This window comes from Penicillium maclennaniae (assembly GCF_028827695.1).
Source record: "Penicillium maclennaniae strain IBT 15551 chromosome Unknown utg000001l:1.0-3280838.0:1.0-3283122.0, whole genome shotgun sequence".
In the NCBI taxonomy this organism is placed as follows: domain Eukaryota; kingdom Fungi; phylum Ascomycota; class Eurotiomycetes; order Eurotiales; family Aspergillaceae; genus Penicillium; species Penicillium maclennaniae.
The window spans coordinates 1,623,811-1,643,536 of NW_026623213.1; the positions used below are offsets into that span (position 1 = coordinate 1,623,811).

Genomic DNA, 19,726 nt, shown 5'->3' on the forward strand with positions numbered 1-19,726 from the left:
ATTGTATTCATTGTCTCATCGTGTATATGCTATGTGTGGGGTATCTCGCTGTCGATCAAGTTTGAATCATAAGTTGTCATCTAGGATGTAAAGCCCTAAGTCCTCTAGCTTCTCAAGCTCGTCGTCATCTGCCTCATCAATGTGATTCCAAATCTCGTCATCCAGCTCTTCCTCTCGTTCTTTGACCAGATGCACGCACTTTTCGCTGATGCCAAAGGCCCACAGGTTGGGCAGGTTTTGTTTGAATGCCTTGAGCATCTCATTCGGGAGGTCAAACCCGAGGGGTTCTTCGGCAAAGTATGGCCTCGTTAATTCGAGCGCTCGAAGTGGTAGACTTGGGAGCCCTTCAGGTGGCGGTAAAAGCAGAAGATCCTTGGTGACATCCACGGGAATTTTGAGATAAATGAGTTTAGGCAACCAATATAAGGAATCGCTCGCCTGATCAGAGCACATCTCTTCATTGGTATTGTCCAAGTCTAGTGACTCGAGGCGTTCACGAAGCTGTTCGTTTTCGAGAACGCTGTATAAGACGACTGCAGTGAGGTTTGTACACTTTCGAATAGATAGCTCTGCAATGAGGGGGGCCACTCAAAGGAACTCATCACCCTAGGATCCAGAGTTCCACCGATTTTCAAGCTCCGGAGCTTAGGTGGCCACGACCCTGCGGATTTGTCCGTGTGTGTAAGAGACATCGAAGCAGGAAGCTCCAGTTTCCTGAGCTTTGGCAAACTGCTGATGGCTTTCTTCAAGCGGTGAAACGGGATCACATGTCCACTAACGAGACTCAGATTGAGCTCCAGAAGATTCTGGCATTTTGATAGCGCTGGAAGGCTGTTGACCGAGAAGGAAACGCGAGGCGCAATAAACACTTCGAGGTTCTCTTTCATTTGCCCCAACAGGCGTGCCGTGAGACTGTTCATGCTATGATGTACCAAGCTCGCCAAAGATAGTACCTTCACCATGGATCCAAAATTGGCCTTTCTTTTGACACCTCGAGGTGGGCACAAGGTGTGGGCGAACTTGGTAAATCCATTACCGCCGGGAAAATATGGGCGTTGGTACAGAAAGCTGACACCGACGGAATACCATTGAGCCGATACCAGGCAGAAGTTATAGAAAGCTCGTTGTCTTGTGCTAAGAGAGTCCTGGGAGGAGTCATCTTCGTCGATGTGGTCAAGGAACTCTGCAACAAGGAAGACAATTTCAGTAGGAAAGAAGACGCTGTGGCTGGGCGAGGACATGGCGGGTGCTTGCTTCAAGTAGCATGATTGATTCGAATTGGGGGGATGGCTGTCCGGGAAGAGACAGGTGAGTTTAAAGATGAAATCAAAGTCGCGAAGAAGCGGCGAATTGGAGAAGTCAAAGTGTGGGGCGGAGGTTGACTCAATTTGGAGATGATATCACCGCCCGGAGCGTTCCCCCTCGCTCTCTTCCTTCAACTCCGGTCTATCACAACACAATGAGACTGCAAACACTTTTGCGGGCACGAAGCCTGCTGCAGCGTACACCGGTCGGCTGCAACTTCGGTAGGCGCGCTATTCAGACAGCTAGTTCGACCCGCGTTCCGGACTTCGCCTTTGCCTTTGAGTGAGTGACTGCGATGTATGCAAATGGCCGAAATATTGCCTCTCAGGACTAACGCATCATTCTAGCATCGATGGAGTCCTCCTGAGATCTTCAAAACCTATTCCCGGTGCCGCCGACTCCCTGGCCCTCTTGAGGGAGCAAGGCATCCCCTTCATCCTGCTCACCAATGGCGGCGGCAAACACGAGACGGAGCGCGTTGCGGAGATAAGCGAGAAGTTGAACGTGCCCTTGGATCCATCAGTCATTATCCAGAGCCACTCTCCCTTCGCGGAGCTGGTCAAGGGCCCCGATGAGGAGAGTGCGCTGGAGAATAAGTGTGTGTTGGTTGCTGGTGGCGATGGTGACGGTTGTCGACGTGTTGCGGAGCAATACGGATTCAAGAATGTTGTGACACCAGGGGATATATTCATGGCTAATCCGTCTGTTTGGCCGTTCTCCAAGAACTTCTTGGACTACTACAAGTCGTTCGCTAGGCCTCTTCCCAAGCCATTGGACCCCACAGATCCGACCAAGGGCCTCAAAATTGACGCTGTCTTCGTCTTCAATGACCCTCGGGACTGGGCGCTGGATACGCAAGTCATAATGGACCTTCTCCTCTCCTCTCAGGGACTTGTGGGCACTCTCTCGGAGAAGAACGGTCGTGTCGATCTTCCCAACCACGGATACCAACAGGACGGTCAGCCTCACTTGTATTTCTCCAACCCTGACTTGTGGTGGGCCGCTGCATACCCCTTGCCACGTCTTGGTCAAGGTGGCTTCCGTGAAGCCCTGGAGGGTGTCTGGGCGGCAACCACTGGAGGCCCCAGCAAGGGCATTGAGTTGAAGAAGACGGTGATCGGAAAACCATACCAAGGAACCTATGAGTTCGCTGAGCGGCAGCTACTTCGAAACCGCTCAAAGGTCTTTGGTGGTGCAGGTGACCTTCCGCCAATTCGAAATGTCTACATGGTTGGTGATAACCCCGAGTCAGATATTCGGGGCGCGAACTTTATCGCAGTGAGTACGGCAGCAGCTGGCACTCAATTCTGGTGCGCACTGGCGTTTATAGCGGTGGAGAGCCCGCCTGGGCCCCTAAGACCATTGCGGATGATGTTTACAAGGGAGTGCAGTGGGCTTTGAAGGCTTCAAACTGGGCTTAAGTCGACATGCCAACTGCATAGGTCGCTCTTGTGGCGCATTGGTCCGTCTAAATGAGGCATATTCATGGCGCTGGCTCGATGTATATATTTTCAATACCGACTATAGATAGCCTGTAGCGTTCGAGTGAACCTAGATTATTGTCAGAAGTAAGTGGTGTCTGTCACTTGAACTATACGAACTACGTCTGCCGTAGAGTTTGCCGACGCCAAGCAACATGCACCTCCATAACACAGTATTTATACTGAGCTTGAGGGCCTTCGGGACGCTCTAGAGACATCTGCGAAATTTTATCCTTACTCAATTGTTATTTATGCCATCAACAGCTGCTTGTTCTTGATTGCATCAGCAAGTAAACACAGGTCACGTGAGAGACACCCCTCTTAGGGCTTAGGGCTCTCCGGCGGGGTGAGTCAAGTCGATGTGTCAACCGCAAAGAGCTTTCCCATTCCAAGAGCATCATTAAGGTACAGAGCTTCTCCAGCAGCTGTTGCCTCATCACCGCTAATTATTGTTTTTATAGCACCATGGCGGACTCCGAATTGCCCACTCGTCCCAAGCCCGAGGAAACCCCTGCCGCTCCCGCGGAAGGCGACTCTAAGAACGCGAGCAAGAATGCGCTGAAGAAGGCGGCCAAGGAGAAGGCCAAGGCTGAGAAGGCTGCTGCCCGTGCAGCTCAAGAGAAGGCTCAGGCAGCGATCGCAGCCGTTGACACCGCCAAGGATCTGTACGGCCCTATTCCCGAGACCGAGGACGTCATCTCCACCCTTCGATTCCGCGAGCTATCAGAGGCATACGCTGAGAAGGAGGTTACCGTGGTTGCCCGTGTGGATAATGCGCGTGTTCAGAGTGGTAAATTGGCTTTCTTGATGCTGCGCCAGCAAGGACAGAAGATTCAGGCCGTTATCGCGGCCCAAGAGCCTATCTCGCGACAGATGATCAAGTACACCGGAGGTTTGAATGTGAATTCCATTGTACAGGTCACCGGTCTGATCAAAGTTCCGGCCGAGCCCATCTCATCTGCCTCTATTCAGAACCTCGAGATTCACATCCGCAAGGTGTACATGATCTCCGAGGCCGCGCAGATGCTGCCCATGCAGGTCAAGGATGCTGAGCGCCCGCCTCCCATGGAGACCAACGATGACAGCCCTCAGGTTGATGCTGAGGGTGCTCCTATTGTTACTCTGAAGACCCGTCTTGACAACCGTGTTCTGGACCTCCAGACCGAGACCAGCCAGGCCATCACCTGGATCTCCAGTGGTGTCGCCGAGCTTTTCGCCGAGTACATGATCAAGAGTGGCTCTCGATGGATCTTCACTCCCAAGCTCGTCGGCTCTGCCACTGAGGGTGGCAGCAACGTTTTTGAGGTCAAGTACTTCAAGCGTATGGCCTACCTGGCCCAGTCTCCCCAGCTATACAAGCAAATGTGCATTGCTGGTGACATGGAAAACGTATTCGAGATTGCCCCCGTGTTCCGTGCGGAGGACAGCAACACGCACCGCCATTTGACTGAGGTAAGACCTTTCTACAATGATGGAGGAAAGGATCATTGCTGACGACCCTGCAGTTCACCGGTCTCGATTTCGAGAAGACTTTCCAGAACCACTACCACGAGGTGCTCGACTTCGCCGAGGACCTTTTGGTTTTCATCCTCTCCCAAATGAAGGAGCGCTACGCTGCCCAGATCGCTATCATCCAGAAGTCCTACCCCAAGGCTGGAGACTTCAAGCTGCCCAAGGACGGCAAGGCGCTGCGTTTGAACTACATGGACGGTGTTGCTCTGCTGAAGGAGGCTGGCGTTGATATGTCTGAGCAGGAGCGCTTTGAGAACGACTTCTCTACCGCGATGGAGAAGCAGCTTGGTCAGATTATCCGCGAGAAGTACGATACCGACTTCTACGTGCTGGACAAGTTCCCGATGGCTGTTCGTCCCTTCTACACTAAGGCCGATCCCAAGGATCCCCGCTTCTCCAACTCCTACGACTTCTTCATGCGCGGTGAGGAGATTATGTCGGGAGCTCAGCGTATCCACAACATCGACGAGCTGGAGGCATCGATGCGTTCCAAGGGTCTGGACCCCACCCAGGAGGGCTTCGAGGACTACCTCAACGCTTTCCGTCAGGGCTGTCCCCCTCACGCCGGTGGTGGTCTGGGTATGAACCGTATAGTTATGTTCTTCCTGGGTCTGCCCAACGTGCGGTTGACGTCTCTGTTCCCTCGTGACCCTCAGCGTCTGCGCCCGTGAGCGGGTTGTGTGTAGATAGATTTAAAATGAATGAATTTTTGAATGACCATATCCTTATCCTCCCTTAGTTTTGATACCCACGAATTCTAAAGAAGTCCGTCCTAGACGTGTGTGCCTATCACAGTAATCAATTTGCTTGTGTGGAGTCAGCTCAAAGTGAGAGACACAGAAATCCGGGGACGGCGTCACATCATCACTCCACCAAGACATCAGCAAATAGTCACCCGAATGCACCGAGAGAAGGCTAAGCTATCCGTGGCGGCTTTTGGTAGGAATTTTTTTTTTTTTAAAATATTGGTTTCTTAGATCAAGTTTCGCCCACTCGCAGGGCCGACATGGGGCTACGAATCATTGGGAGACAGGGCCGTGTGCGACAGGATTTGAATCCCAGGGCTCGCCGTCACGCGTCAGTTGGTCACTAGACTATGCCATTAACTTCTTTGATACCATGATTCTCTTAACTAAGGACTTGACCTATCCACTGCTTGTAACCTGTTCTTGGTATCATTTAAAGGATAGTGTACTTCCCCGGATTTTCACAGGACCTAGCTTCGGCACTTACTTTCATTGGTCTCGGCTGATGGGCCGTGCTTCCGTCGCACATCTCTTGGCATTGTCAACTTCGATCTGCAAGTACCACTATTTCCAGAATTCACTATTTGCGTTTTCTCTTACATGTCAAAGAACCCATGCATGCTTCGTGATATCCGTTCTAGTGGTATTCTTCGTAACGAATATTACATGTTCATCGTCTATGCTCAGGAGCTCTAAAGCACATTCTTCTGTTTCTTAGACATCTGCATCCAGTGGACGAACCTCAAGACCTCAAACAATTCGAGACAATTGTCCCGATGACGCTGGGATCGATCTAAGTTAACAAAACATAGTTAGAGTTAGACTAAAAACCAGATCGTTGTATCTAAACCCTCCAGACCTGGCAAAATCGACGTATGGGTTTATATGCTAGGAAATAGACTGGATCTCACACAAATTTTTAAGGTTGCGCCTCTGAAGAATCAAAAAGTCTTTATAACATCTGCTTTCCTTGTTGCAAGGACCCGCACCCAAAGCTTTCTTCTAGCTCTTCGTTCGGCGCCAAGAGACCCTGTCTGAATCGAGCTTATCGGGCGATAAGCTCGATAAGCAAGGCGGGCCCAAAGCTCAAGCTCCGCAACTTTTCTTCCTGCAATGCCCGTGATGGCTGACAAGCGCAAAGCATCCATGGCTGGGTTTGACTCCGAGCCCAAGCGACCACGTATATCCAGAGAGGATGACAGTGACAGCGGGTCTGCACTGATGGCTGCAGAGCGGCCGCGCAACAACCCTATTTTCGGCCAGAAAAGCGCATTCCCTGGTCTCGACGACGGCGGCGATGAGCTGACTTACGATGAGCCAGATGGTGCTCTGGAGTACCTGCGCATGGTCCGGTAAGTCCTTGATATCAGTAGTCGGTGTATACCAGCTGATAAACACCAATCCTTGTAAACCCTGTGGCGATCTGACCTTGGAACAACTCTCTAGATCCGAAGCCAATGCCCTACCATCGCTCTTCATCGCCGCAACCTCCAAACAAGAAACGAACAAGGCGCAAGAGAACACTGTGACGGTAGCTGTCGTCCCTGAGCCGCAGTCACACTCTTTACCGGCAGGGTTTTTCGAGGACGAGGCCTTCATTGCTCCCGCCGATGCCAGGAAGACTACGGTCGCTGCCGTTGAAGATGCATTTCCAGAAGCACAGAATATCTGCTACGATCTCCTCCGCCATCGATTTCGACTTCTCCGATCAACCTTACGATGTACACCTCCAGCTGGCGCTATCGCCGCCCTCGACGACTCCCATCCTATCAGTCTTCCTCGCGGCCACGAAGCTGCACGCAAGGTATGGCGGCGGTTGATACTTTCGGTGGATCCACACATGACTCAACTGGCGTGCATGGATTCTCACACTGTACTCGGAGCACTAGGCATTGTCGCGCGAGAGCTGTCCGACGTCGTTCGTCACCAGAAGGCCGAAAGTATTCGACGTATGGGAGCTTGGGTCTGGGGGATATCAGGGAAGTGTCGTGAAGTGGGCGAGCTGTCTACGGAGGATGTGGGAGCCATTCGCGACCTTGGCAAACGAGCTGCCAAGATTTGCGAAAAGATCGGAGAAGAGAACAGCCAGGAAGCTCAGAATGACTGTGATTCAGATGCCGGAGAAGATGATAGCTTAGGAGGTACATCTCCACAGGGAGAATCTGACCCTGTGATGACAGAGCAGGCAGAGGTTGTGGATGCTGGCGACTCTGAATTGCCCGATGCTGAGACGGAGTTGGACGATTTGGAGGCTGCAAAAGCGCGTCTTCAGGCCCAACTACTGGGTGACGATGACACTCAACTAGCAGGACGAAGTGATCAAGATGAGGCAGATTATGTGTCGCAGCTAACTCGTGCCATGCTTGACATGATCCTCACCATTGTCGGCGAATTCTTTGGACAGCGTGACTTACTGGAGGCACGTCGAACCTGGGCCAGTTGAAGCGTGCTCGGGAACGCTCTTTGGTCTGACTGAGATACCCCAAGCCTGATGCCATGTAATTCCATGTAATTTCCATCAACAAAACATATCAAGACATAATCATCCTTGCCCCATATTGACATTGTCTTTATCAAACGTGATCGCCGATCCAAAGAGGTGCCTGACGGAGCTAAACCCCATCGGGCTCTCTGCGTCATGCGTCAACTGCAGCTTTAAACCCCCCAACTCTTCTCCTCTTCATCTTCCCTCTTCTCTCTCTAGCGCAGCAATGGCGCCGACCGTTGAGATCGCCATTCCAACGGCCTCTCTCTCAAACACTTCTCCGCCATACACCATTTACCACATTACCCTTCGCCTCCCGCTCCGCTCGTTCACAGTCTCCAAGCGTTACTCCGACTTCTCCGCTTTCCACAGCACTCTGGTCAATCAGACAAATGCAGAGCCTCCGGTGCCTCTTCCCTCGAAATCTTGGTTTTCGAACACGAACAAAAACTCTCGTTTCCGTGAAGAGCGTCGTATCGGCTTGGAAGAGTACCTTCGCGCGATCAACGAAGCCCCCGATGCTCGTTGGCGTACCTCACCGGCCTGGAGAGCATTTTTGAATCTCCCGACCGCCGCAGCCTCCGCAGTCAATGGAACAAGCAACACCTCGGCACGCCTTCATGCCGCCATCACAGATCCCGGTTCTACGAACGCCCCTATCACCGACCCGACGCTATGGCTCGACTACTATCGCGATATGAAATCCCACCTCCATGACGCCCGGCTCCAGCTCTCCCGCCGCGACCAAGAGACGACCCCTCAGAAACAACATGAGAGCTCCGCGCAAGCAAAGAGTAGCCTCGTCCGTGCGGGGACGATGATCACCACCTTGGAAGAAGGCCTCAAGAACCTCAGTGGCCACGGCACGAAGTCGGGTGACTCAAGTGCATCGTCTAGTCTCGGAGATGGCGAAATTCGTCGCCGTAAGGACCTCCTCATCAACGCGCGTAAAGAAAAAGACGGACTGGAGGACTTGCTCCACGCCATGGCAACCAAGAGCAAACTCGACCACGCTGTGGCTTCGATGCAGGATAAAGATGCACTCTTGCGAAGTGGAAACGATTCCTCGAGCGAAGGGCGTAGGACTCCGGCGAAATCCGGACGAGTCCTCGGTAAGGAAACGGAACGTACGCGCGAGCTTGACAACAACGGTGTGCTGCAATTGCAAAGACAGATGATGCAGAGCCAAGATCAGAATGTCGATGAGCTTTTGAAGATCATTATTCGCCAGCGGGAGCTAGGCACAGCTATACACGAGGAGTTGGAGGTGCAGAATGAATTGTTGAAGTTGGCTGACGAGGATACTGACCGGTACGTTACTCTTTCTGTCTCTTTATATCTGGTCGTTCTTACTAACAGTGAATTCAGACTGAAAGCCAAGCTTGATATTGGCAAGAAGCGCATCGGCAAAATCTCGTAATCCTAATATGGATGCGAGCGGACGACTAACGTTCTTGTCTCCTTTTTATGGCCGTGATGTATACCGCAGGGCTATCTGCATTTCCATTCCCACTTGAGCGTTCACGTATTGATTGTTATGATTTTTTCTTATTCCCAGCACGGGCGATCTCTAGAAATGTCGAGCTTGACTTGTTTTTTGTATCGTATGATCATTACACAAATAGGCGCGTGGACTTTCACTCAACACTTAGATGTATCGCTTCATGACATACATTATTCTCTGATGCTAGCAACACGCAGAGCAAACTTAAGGGCACAGGACATCCAACTCTCAAGTAGCCGAGAGGAACTGTATTCAAGTCAGCACATCCACAATTAGATATCCTAGGGGTCAGACATACCTCCTTGGCCTCCTCCTCGGTAACATCTGACAGCTCAGAAGCAACTCGGTCAATAAGTCCCAATTTACTCTTCCTCACAAGCCACCACAGCTCGCGTCGATCCCCACCCAATTCTTCACCCAGAATCTTTCTCTTCAGTACGCGCAGGAACTCATTATAGAGTGCCGGCTCTTCATAATCAACTAGTTCCTCGCGCATGGTTCCAAGGCCTTCAATAACACGATCGTAGTTAGCATCGCCGAGACTATGCTTGACCTGGGCCTCGATAACAGCAGCCATCTGCTTCACAGCATCGTGGATTGTGTCGACGCTCTCGGCGCGTGAAAGCATCTGCTTGAACTCCGGAACGGCATTTTCGGCGGAGATCTTGGAGCGTTTAGGTTCTTGCAGGAGTAGAGCATCAACGTCCAGGCCGGAGAGGGGCTTTTCGGTCTCGCGTTGGCGTTTACTACCCTTTTTCTTGGGTGGGACTATTGGTGATTAGTATGGAGAGGTTTGTTGGTAAGTGAAGGACGTACCCTTTTTGACGTCTGCTGCTGAGATCAGCTTCTCGAGGTATGGGGTTGATTTCTTGACGAGATCTTCGGGTGGATTGGCGAATTTGGCCAAGCGTTCTGAGGGCTCGAGGATGGGGCCATTAGGATGGACGGCGCGATAACGTATCGCGGTGTCGATTCGATGCAGTAATGGGGAGAAAGCCTCTTCAATAGGTAGACCGGGGATAATGTCACTGGTGGTTTCTTTTGGTTAGCTCAATGAGACTTATAAGGATCAAATGTACCACAAACCCGTCATCATCCTTCAGGTCCAACTCCATACTGTCCACGTATTTGCTCATCGCTTCTTGCAAGTCGTCGCTGGGAAGGTTGCGGTGTTCGGTGACAATCTTTCCCGAGACAGTGACCACTTTATCTAGTGGTGGGAATCGGTAGGATCTTACATCCTCCGCAAACGGCAGCTGCAGTTCAATGAGACATTCGTATTCAGGCTCGATGGACGGCGCGAGTAAGACAATCAATGGCGGCTTGGTCTCTTTGGTTACTAATCGAGCGATAGCGTAGGATTCGAGCTCAAACAGAGCATGAATGAAGGAAGATAATGCAAGCGAGGCCTTGTCATTTCCTCGCTGTGGAATTATGATGTTACTGTTGGACATGGGGAGATATCGATCAAACTGTAGGGCGAAGTTAGTTCAGTATAGACCGAGAGTGCTCAAATACCCACCTTGTCGCTTTGGACGAATCCAATGAGATCCATACCAGCAAAAGTCTCCAAATTTGTGATATTTTCATCAGTCTGGCTGATGTGGACGGCTGTGCGTCCGTATTCGTAGCCTTTTGCAAGGTCGTCTCGCTCGACATCGATTTTACCACCCGGCGCGGACTTGTCTGTGATTTGATATGTTCGCGATGTCCGCACCGTCGTAAGGGATTCATCTCCTGGTGCTTGGCTTGCAGCAGAAACATCTTCATCTTCGCCCTGTGCGGTCGACCGAATGACGAAGGAACTTGCCGATGGGGGTTTGGCAACATAGGTTCGAAAGTAGCGTTCAACAGGTATGCGCAACGCAGTTTCGTATTTTGTAGCATCGCCAAGTTGGAGAAAACCTTTGAAAGATGGCAGGCTTTTCGTGATTTTGACGCGCGGGATATCCATTTCTGCGATGGCCTCCCCCAATGTTCCGTAGAGGCCATCGACGCCCTTGGCGAATTCCCTGAGAAGGGCCTCATTTTGGGCCTATATCAAGCGTAAGCGAGTCTTCAGATGACTTTTACAGTGGTAGATCACCTTATGAATATCTTTATCCTCCTCCTTGATACCAAACTCTGGATCGTCGAAATCCGCCCCGCTGGAAACCATCAGCCACATTGAGATAAATCAAGATAAAAGAGGACTCACATGACAGCAAAATCAATTCCGTCTTGCTGAATCTTTTTTTGAATGTCATCAATGCCCTCATTGTTCATGAAACCCGTGCCATTAGTGATGAGTACGATCTTGCGCTTGTATTTGAGTTTCTTGCAGTATGCGCTGATCATCTGGATAGCAAGGATGACTGATGAGATGGCTTGAAAATATAAGCCTACAATATTCGACTAGGGAAGCGGTTCCTCACATACCGTCGCCTTTGTCAGTTCGACTGGGCTTGATGCAAGCTCGCAGCTTCCGAATATCAGGCATGAGAACCCTAATCAACGCCTCAGTCAAAAAGTCCTCTAGGCGCCAAAGGATTAACATACTGCCCAATCCCTTGGATCACGGAGATATTGGAGAAGCTGGGATCACCCGCCAGCTCATTTGACGTGTCTGAATCACTCTCTTTAGCCAAAGTCATATGAAGCATTTGGATTCCTACCATCTGAGCGTAGGGCAACCACACCAATGGTAGCTGTTTTTCGACCCGTTGCAACCTGAATCATTGAATTAAAAGGTGCTTTCAACCAATGGAGTTCCACGTACTGTAGTGGTGATCTTGTCCCACACATACTGCATCGCCCACTCAAGGTCCGTGACGAGGCGGCCATGGTGGCGCTCCCCCATGGATTTGCCGACGTCAACAATGTACACGGTCGCTTCCTTCTCCGCCATTGTGAGATGATTGAGAAGAAAGAAATGTGGGAGGATTGAAAAGACAGGCGCGAAGTAGGCAGACGCGTGATATTTCCTTTTCGGTTTAGCCTCGAAACGCGCTGCACATGACATCACTTGATGCGCGTGGACTTTACAATAATGCGTGTGCATAACCCATCTGTGCAAGATGTTTGGTGGCAATACAATTGTCAACCGTGTTTGGCAGTGGGTGTAGAAAGCTCTGGCATCTCTTCCGTCTCAAAATCTCCCCACATCCGAACTGAACTACGGTCTTGAGCCAACCATCATACTCTCACCAAAATGACTGACCCTCGCCCATATCACGTCCTCACGTACGTTTCATGCCATGCAAACTCAGAGCAAGACAAAGCTCAGGCTTCTGGCCTTATCGAATCCTACTGACACGCTCCAGCTACGGCACCCTTCTGGGTACCCAGTTCTTCCAGGTGAGCTCATTATATGATTAATTATCACCTTGCAACGTAGCACCAACCTATCTGACTCCCAAATAGTCCTTTGTAGGTGGAATAGTCGCCTTCCGCGCCCTGCCGCGCCCGCAGTTTGCCACTTTACAGACCGCCATCTTCCCTATCTACTTCTCTTTGCAGACTGCCCTGCCCGTGGCCGTAGCTCTGACGGCCAGCCGAGGTGGAAAGGCTCTGGGTATCTCGGGCCTTGCCGCCCCAGAGAACCGCCTCAATACCTTGCTGCCCTTGGCCACCGTCGCCTTGACCGGATTGATCAACATGTTCTGGCTGCGTCCGTTGACGACCAGAATCATGCGCGAGCGGAAGCATCAAGGTACCTACTTCCTTTTCAAGAGCATAATGCTCCAAATCTTGTGTCCAAGACTGACCTTATTAGAAACCCGTGACGGGAAGAAGAGCTACGACCCTGCTCCCCACTCCAAGGAGATGGTCGCTCTGAACAAGCGCTTCGGTCGAGTGCACGGCATGTCCAGCCTGGTCAACATGGTCAGCCTCATTGCCACCGTCTGGTACGGAGCTGTGCTGAGCAAGCGTCTGGAGTAAATGAGTAGCCAGGACCCAAGTACGGGCTCGCGACTGTTATCAGGTGACATCTATATAGTTCATCTTTACACTGTGTATTGTATCTCAATTTAATGCCCGTTCTGTTCATGTCTTGGATATCTGCATCAATAGAAGGTGTCCAATTTGATATGAGGGCTTATTCTCCAATCAAACCCGCAGACTCCATTTCCTTGGCATGATTCACAATGAAGGACAAATGCACATTGCCCTCGGAAAGTACAAAGTACCAGGAGAAGAATACATTGGCACGGACTCCCAAGGTGAAGCCGGTCCAAATGCGTGTTACGGATTGGATAAACCTCTTCACAATATATGGTCTTTCTTGAATCCTGACCCGTAATCAATGCAGCCCACTCTGTCACGCCTTTGACCTCGTCCTTTTCATCGGGAGTTTCGCGGACTATCAACCAACTGTGCACCTACGAATAAAAACCCGGGGATTCAAGCTGATCGTTGTCTACATAAGATGGACGGATGAATCGTAATGAAGACCAGAGCAGGCACCGCACGATCACAATGGCGCACGACGCATGTAGACAGTGATTGACGCAAAGCTCGATAATGGAGGGCAGGTTGCAAGTCTGTGGGACTCACGAAACACCGAACGGGAGAGGCTAGCTGAGTCCGGACTCTCCACCCCGGATGCTTAAATTCCGGCACTCGTTCCGATTAACAGGTGCGATCGGCGCCCCTGAATCCCCTTCCGAGTCTTAGTTTTCAGCCCGTCGAATTCCCGTTGTGTACACATACCGAGGACCACCCTAACCCCCCCCCCCGGTGAATGACAATGTTATATTTCAACCCCTTCCAGTAACCCTTGGAGTCCTTAGAAGGGCTTCAAGCACGACCATGATACCTCTCATTCCCCTGTTGGCTAGTATCACGCCCGTGGCCGGCACAGCTGCAGATCCCGCAGCATGCGCGAACATCACTACTCACCTGGGTTCTTCCAAAGTAGTCAGTAGCGAGCTCAATTTTAAGTTATATTGAGAGCATTGAATACTGGAGCACCCTGCAGGATTCGTATAGGCCATCCTGTGTGGTGTATCCGAAAACCGCTCAGGATGTCTCTATTGTTCTTCAAGCAGTTCGAGCCGCGGACAGTCGGTTTGCCATTAAGGCTGGCGGCCACAATCCGAATACCTTTTACTCCTCTGTTGACAAAGGGGCACTTCTCGATATGAGCTATATGACCAAAAAGTCATACGATCCTAATACTACCCTGGCTACATATGAGCCTGGTGGTGTGTTTGGCGACATCTACGAGTACTTTGCGCAATTCCATCGTACCGTGGTCGGCGCCCGACTTGCTGGCGTTGGAACCGGTCTGGCTCTGGGTGGAGGTATGAGCTACCTTTCGCCTCAATACGGCTTAGCTTGTGACTCTTTCCGTGAGTTGGAGATAGTTCTACCCTCGGGTGAGATCGTGACAGCCTCTAACGAGACCAACCTCGATCTGTTCTTCGCCTCTCGAGGCGGCGGCGGGAATGCGTATGGAGTGGTGACAAAATACACCGTGCAGAGTCGGCCTTCTGGTGAATTCTGGGCTGGCAATCTCATCTACGCGTTCCCTCAAAAGGACAATGTCATCGAGGCGATCGGAAACTTCATTCAGTATAACACCGATCCTAAGGCGGCGATTATTGGCACCTATGAGAAGCTGGGAACGCTTGATCTGAACTTGAACCTGGACGAGGCCATGTTATGTTCCTGGTCTATGATGGCCCGGACCCGGGTGATGCTTTCTCCAGCTTTACTAGCATTACTCCTCTCCTGGACACTACCGGTGTCAAAACCTACCTCGAGGTAGTCAACATGCCCATCCCCATGTCCACCGAGATTTCCCGCGGCGCCAACATATTCCGCGTCGGATTTCACCGTCCCGGTGATGGATCTTATGAGAACGCACTGGATTTGTGGCGTGAATGGGCTGAGACCAACAAAGGCAAATACACCCTCCTCTCTCTCGATTTTCAGCCAGTTCCCAAGAGTTTGACGGATGCCAGCAATGCGCAGGGCGGCAATGCGATGCAAATGCCTGATGGTCCGTGGTTTTGGCTCTACTATCTCATCACAATCCCGCCTGGTATGAGCGAAGCCGATTTCAATGCCGTTCAGGCCAGTTATCGGGATATGGTCAAGTCAACTGGGAATGCCGAGGGTCTTCCTTTGTTCATCAATGATGCAAACTATGATCAACATCCTTTACAGACGTTCTCGACTTTCGCAAAGTTGCAGGAGATCAAGAAGAGGTATGACCCCGATAACTTCTTTGCGGACAAGACTGGTGGTTGGTCGTTTGAGTAAATTGCGTGTTTAACCTAGTGTCTTTTGGGAAGACTTGCCGCGTCAAATGATTTACGGTAGAGAGCAGAATGAACCAGCTTACAACCAGTATCTATGACACCTGAGGTGGCATGCTAATATATTCCCTTCTAAGGCCAGCCTCTCCGAGCGTGCGCCCGTCGTATAGACTCAATGAGAGCGTGCGCCACAAGAGTCTCATATAAGGTCCGGTGACTCCACAGGGTTAGTAGGTCTCTTCACCTGTCTACGAATGCGTCTAGTGACAGCCATTGCTACAAGAGACATGATTAATCAGCAGTCTTGGCGCATTCCTTACACTTGCGCTAGGGCAATCAGGGTCAGAATTTGTCGGATCGACTCGACCCGTGATTTGTAAGCACGATGAAATTCAGATGAATCATCGGTAGACAGCTTCCCAGGGTCTTTAAAGTCGAGCCGTCTGATCGATTGGCTAGGCTATCATTTCCGACGCATTATATCTTCCTCTGATGTGATTTATAATGATCCCTGATTATTCAGATGATTCATTTTAAATCGTGGACCGTGTGCACAACATGCTCTTCGTTTCTAAACTCAGTGGCTTTGACTATTGCGGCCATGATCTTTGGAACTCGTATTGCAAACGTTGGTTCCGTAGCTCCCGTGGGACAGTCGTGCTTGCCTGTGGAAAATGTATAAGTAGCTTAGAAGCTCCTCGTGTTTGGAATTCTTAAACTATCTCCATCCAACTTCTTCACTCATCAAGGACTTGAAATCAATTGCTTCTAGCTACAAATCGCAAACATGTCCAAAGGCCTTGTTTTGATCACCGGTGGCACTGGCCATGTTGGGTTCCGAACCCTCGTCGCAGCCTTGAAGGCCGGATACCAAGTTCGAGCTGCAGTGCGGTCCGAGTCGAAGAAGGAAGAACTTCTTTCTGCGCCATCTATCAAGAAGCTCAACCCCGCAGATAAGCTCACGTTTGTCATTGTCCCAGATCTCATGGTCGATGGCGCATACAACGAAGCAGTCAAGGGCGTCAATTACATTCTTCATATTGCCTCACCGGTCCCTCTCAAGCAAGAGATCAAACCAGAGGATTATGAAAAGATATTGATTGAGCCCGCCGTCGCTGGAACAACCAATATCCTGGAAGCTGCTCTCGGCGCACCCGATGTCAGGCGCATTGTGATCACTTCATCCGTTGCCGCAATGGTCTCTGCCAAGTACATGTTCGACACTAATGCACCTGATGGTTTTGTCGTGGACCACAATTCAAGACTGCCTCCGCCATCCGGTCCATATCCATCCGACTTCCACGCGTACAATGCCAGCAAGATCGTCGCTCTCCAAGCAACTGAGGCCTTTGTCAGAAACCGGAAACCCCATTTCGACGTGACCAATATTCACCCGTCTTTCGTGATCGGCAAGAACGAGCTCGTGAGGGACGCTAAACATATCGCTGTCGGTACTAATGCGGTTGCTATCGGGCCGGTTCTTGGAAACAAGTCCGACAACCCCATTGTCGGCTGCAGTGTTCATGTCGATGATGTTGCATTCATGCATGTCAAGGCTCTTGACCCGAGCGTCCCTGCAGAAAGTTATATTGGCAACTCTGATGACTATGCTGGAACTATTTGGCAGAATGCGACAAGTATTGTGGCAGAGCATTTCCCTAATGCTGTTGCACGCGGCGTTCTCCCTAACAATGGAACACAGCCAACTAGGAAGTGCAGAATAAATGCGAGAAGAACCGAGGAAGTGATGGGCTTCAAATTTTTGAGCTTTGAAGAACAGGTCACAAGTGTTGTGAAGCACTTCCTGGAACTGAAGGGAGAAAAGCCCGAGTAGATCGTCCGAGGAGATGAGTGTTATACTTTGATTTCTTTGGGAACTTCAGTGCCTGCTCTTATCGCGTTGCACATAGCGGCTTTATTGAGCTTAAATATTATCATTTGCATTGAATAAGTTCTTGACTCTAAGAGGCTCAAACAAAGTACTGTTAGCCCAAAAAAAATTCAAAGTGTACATTTTCGAGGCAAACATTCTGCATAGATATTTGAAAGTGAGTAAACAGTCCTAAAATTGTGAAAAGGTGTCTACTTGGACGGAGTGTCGCCGACCTCCGCAAGATGCTCCGCACCCTGGTAGAATTTGGGAAGAGGATCAAGCTTCTGTCGCAGGACCCAAACACGGAAGTACCAAACAGCATTTTTGAGCTGATAAGAGGCGTGCTTCCTGGTCGAAGCCGAGAACACTTGGTCCAATTCTTCCAATGTAAGAGCTAATAGAGTGACGGATTAGTACGAGCCATAGAGTAAGGTGAACGAGAAATATCAAGGAAGCACCAACCCTTTGTCTCCGGAACGAAGAGCAACACCAAGACCCAACCAAGGAGACAGCAAGCTGCATACCACCCGAAAGCCCCTTGTGGCTTAAAAGTATTGAGAAGATGAGGCCATGTGAAGGAAAGAATAAAATTGAAGCACCATGTGGTAGCAGTAGCCCACGACGTGCCAACTTCTCGGACATGTAAAGGGAATGCCTCGGCCGAATAGGTGAATGGGACTGGTCCTTCACCTGGCGAGTAGAATACTTCGAACAGGTACATGCCGGCCGTGACCATTGCAACTCTTTTCTTGCTATCGGGGACATCTGGCTCGATCCAGAACGAGAAGCCTGACCAGAATAGGAAGATGGCCAGGAAAGGGAACGTGAAGAGAAGTAGGTTGCGACGACCCCAGGTGTCGATAGTTAAGACGGCTGGTAGAGCGAAGACCCAGTTAAGAATACCTGTGCCCATGGAGGCTAGAAGCGCGGTTGATAAACTGTATCCAGAGTCCTAGTCGAATTGTGAGCAAAAGTCCATTAAGGAGGTGTCCAGCGTGTGATGAGGTGTAGATAACCAACCTGGAAGATAGTAGTAGAATAGTAGGCAATGACATTAACACCACAAAATTGCTGCATGAACATCACGATCCAGGTAGCCAAAGTGGCGCGACCGTTGCGAGGAATAGTGAAGAGCTCCAGGAACATGGTGAAAAAGTTCTTTCCCTTGTTGATTTTACGCTCCAACTGTACAGCCACATAGGCATAGTACAAGTCTCTCGCTGCCTGAATATCGGTAGATCGTAGAACCTTGAAGCTTTCATAGGTCTTTTCGATCTTGTCATGCTGAATCAGCCATCTGGGCGACTCGGGGCAGATGTAGACATGAGTACAGACAATGACAGGAAGAACAACGGTAGAGCCTAGCATCAGACGTCAGTTCAAATCGTTACCGACATTCATGAAGGCAACCCCCATAATATTGCCGAGCATGATGCCAAAAGCTGTCCACATCTGCCACATCATCACGAGAGCGCCCCTATTATAATAGGGGCCGGGGAGCATTCGGCGGCGTAGACTAGGACTGTCGTTGGCTTGGAGCCAATTCCTAGTCCGAGAACAAAGCGCGCAATAAATAAATTGACCCATGAATTACAAACACCTTCTCAGACAGAAGCGACGGAAGCAATGAAACAGGAGATGAAAATAGTTCCGCGACGGGCGAAGACTCGGTTCAAAGGCTCGGTCAGCCAGCAACCCAGAATAGCACAGGCCAAGTAGGGAGCGCCGACGACAAGACCGGTAAGATTGTCATTGTTCTCAATTCCAAGTCGCTACGAACTGGTCAATTCTCCATATACGTCCTGATAGCTTGGCATGGTCAATACCTTCAAGTAGATGGCCTGAGCACCGTTGTTGACAGTCTCATCCATTCCCTGGACGGCGGCAGCGAGCGAGCACATGACTTTCAAGATAGAAATTTTTAGTAAAAGTCATGACAGTTATTTAGGGCAGACAAACTTGCAAGAAAGTAGAGTTGCCATGGCTGCGACCATTTATGAGTATGCTCCCTGGTAAGAGCCACTTTGTCAACTTCATCCAATTCAGGAAGACTTGTTGCAGACTCAGGAGACTGAGAGATGAGTGCACCCTATTGGAAGACCTCCAGGTCAGCCATCAGGCCATATCTGGAGCAGAACTGCTCCACATGCCGGAAGAGCTTTTCGCGGGGGGAATCCAGCAAGTGGGTTCTCGAAGACAGCATTCAGGCTGTTCGCTCCCCGATTCTCGACCTCAGGTAGGATACTGTCCCCCTTTTCCTGGTGGTCAAAGCTAGGAGGCTCGTCTGAGCTATCACTTTGCTTGAATCCGTCCTTTTCAAGTTCATTCATATTGGATGTTGATTTATAGACAGCATCACAAGTTCAAAGAGCACCGCTTGGCGAGAACAAACACCATCATGCGGGGAAGACCAATTCTTTATGTACAGAAGTCAATGCGCAATCGAGAGTCTCCAGAATGATGCAACGTCCTGATATCATTCATCTCAAGGTTTCAACCACAGGCCACTCTCGCTCACTCCCGTTTCGCTAGTGTGACATGGGCTGCGAATAGTGGACGAGCACATCCAATCGAG

At 50.5% G+C, this 19,726-nt stretch overlaps 9 protein-coding genes across 9 annotated transcripts; 6 read left to right on the plus strand and 3 right to left on the minus strand.

Annotated features, from left to right (window-relative positions):
• Positions 1–66: 66 nt before the first annotated feature.
• On the minus strand, positions 67–1,241 carry N7477_000635 (uncharacterized protein; the record flags this gene model as incomplete). The annotated part of the gene is made up of 2 exons (XM_056962298.1): positions 67–552; positions 606–1,241. 2 exons carry the CDS (start codon positions 1,239–1,241, stop codon positions 67–69), a joined length of 1,122 nt encoding a protein of 373 aa, XP_056827301.1.
• Positions 1,242–3,251: 2,010 nt separating this feature from the next.
• On the plus strand, positions 3,252–4,969 carry dps1 (putative aspartyl-tRNA synthetase Dps1; the record flags this gene model as incomplete). Its single annotated transcript, XM_056962299.1, has 2 exons — positions 3,252–4,238; positions 4,292–4,969. The coding sequence occupies 2 exons, from the start codon at positions 3,252–3,254 to the stop codon at positions 4,967–4,969; spliced, it is 1,665 nt and encodes a 554-aa protein (XP_056827302.1).
• Positions 4,970–6,157: 1,188 nt separating this feature from the next.
• Positions 6,158–7,487, plus strand: N7477_000637 (SIP1 domain-containing protein; the record flags this gene model as incomplete). The annotated part of the gene is made up of 2 exons (XM_056962300.1): positions 6,158–6,396; positions 6,491–7,487. The coding sequence occupies 2 exons, from the start codon at positions 6,158–6,160 to the stop codon at positions 7,485–7,487; spliced, it is 1,236 nt and encodes a 411-aa protein (XP_056827303.1).
• Positions 7,488–7,755: 268 nt separating this feature from the next.
• On the plus strand, positions 7,756–8,949 carry N7477_000638 (Qc-SNARE protein; the record flags this gene model as incomplete). Its single annotated transcript, XM_056962301.1, has 2 exons — positions 7,756–8,840; positions 8,898–8,949. The coding sequence occupies 2 exons, from the start codon at positions 7,756–7,758 to the stop codon at positions 8,947–8,949; spliced, it is 1,137 nt and encodes a 378-aa protein (XP_056827304.1).
• Positions 8,950–9,261: 312 nt separating this feature from the next.
• N7477_000639 (ATP-dependent DNA helicase 2 subunit KU80) lies at positions 9,262–11,920 on the minus strand (the record flags this gene model as incomplete). The annotated part of the gene is made up of 11 exons (XM_056962302.1): positions 9,262–9,279; positions 9,332–9,801; positions 9,850–10,061; positions 10,120–10,505; positions 10,556–11,068; positions 11,120–11,180; positions 11,231–11,399; positions 11,452–11,519; positions 11,572–11,638; positions 11,688–11,742; positions 11,792–11,920. The coding sequence occupies 11 exons, from the start codon at positions 11,918–11,920 to the stop codon at positions 9,262–9,264; spliced, it is 2,148 nt and encodes a 715-aa protein (XP_056827305.1).
• Positions 11,921–12,223: 303 nt separating this feature from the next.
• N7477_000640 (DUF4149 domain-containing protein) lies at positions 12,224–12,954 on the plus strand (the record flags this gene model as incomplete). The annotated part of the gene is made up of 3 exons (XM_056962303.1): positions 12,224–12,255; positions 12,336–12,369; positions 12,436–12,954. 3 exons carry the CDS (start codon positions 12,224–12,226, stop codon positions 12,952–12,954), a joined length of 585 nt encoding a protein of 194 aa, XP_056827306.1.
• An 870-nt stretch (positions 12,955–13,824) lies between these two features.
• Positions 13,825–15,282, plus strand: N7477_000641 (FAD-binding oxidoreductase; the record flags this gene model as incomplete). The annotated part of the gene is made up of 3 exons (XM_056962304.1): positions 13,825–13,932; positions 13,994–14,676; positions 14,736–15,282. The coding sequence occupies 3 exons, from the start codon at positions 13,825–13,827 to the stop codon at positions 15,280–15,282; spliced, it is 1,338 nt and encodes a 445-aa protein (XP_056827307.1).
• A 783-nt stretch (positions 15,283–16,065) lies between these two features.
• On the plus strand, positions 16,066–17,112 carry N7477_000642 (uncharacterized protein; the record flags this gene model as incomplete). Its single annotated transcript, XM_056962305.1, has 1 exon — positions 16,066–17,112. The coding sequence occupies one exon, from the start codon at positions 16,066–16,068 to the stop codon at positions 17,110–17,112; it is 1,047 nt and encodes a 348-aa protein (XP_056827308.1).
• A 248-nt stretch (positions 17,113–17,360) lies between these two features.
• On the minus strand, positions 17,361–19,481 carry N7477_000643 (uncharacterized protein; the record flags this gene model as incomplete). Its single annotated transcript, XM_056962306.1, has 7 exons — positions 17,361–17,545; positions 17,614–18,103; positions 18,172–18,512; positions 18,809–18,923; positions 18,978–19,054; positions 19,111–19,240; positions 19,290–19,481. 7 exons carry the CDS (start codon positions 19,479–19,481, stop codon positions 17,361–17,363), a joined length of 1,530 nt encoding a protein of 509 aa, XP_056827309.1.
• Positions 19,482–19,726: the final 245 nt, after the last annotated feature.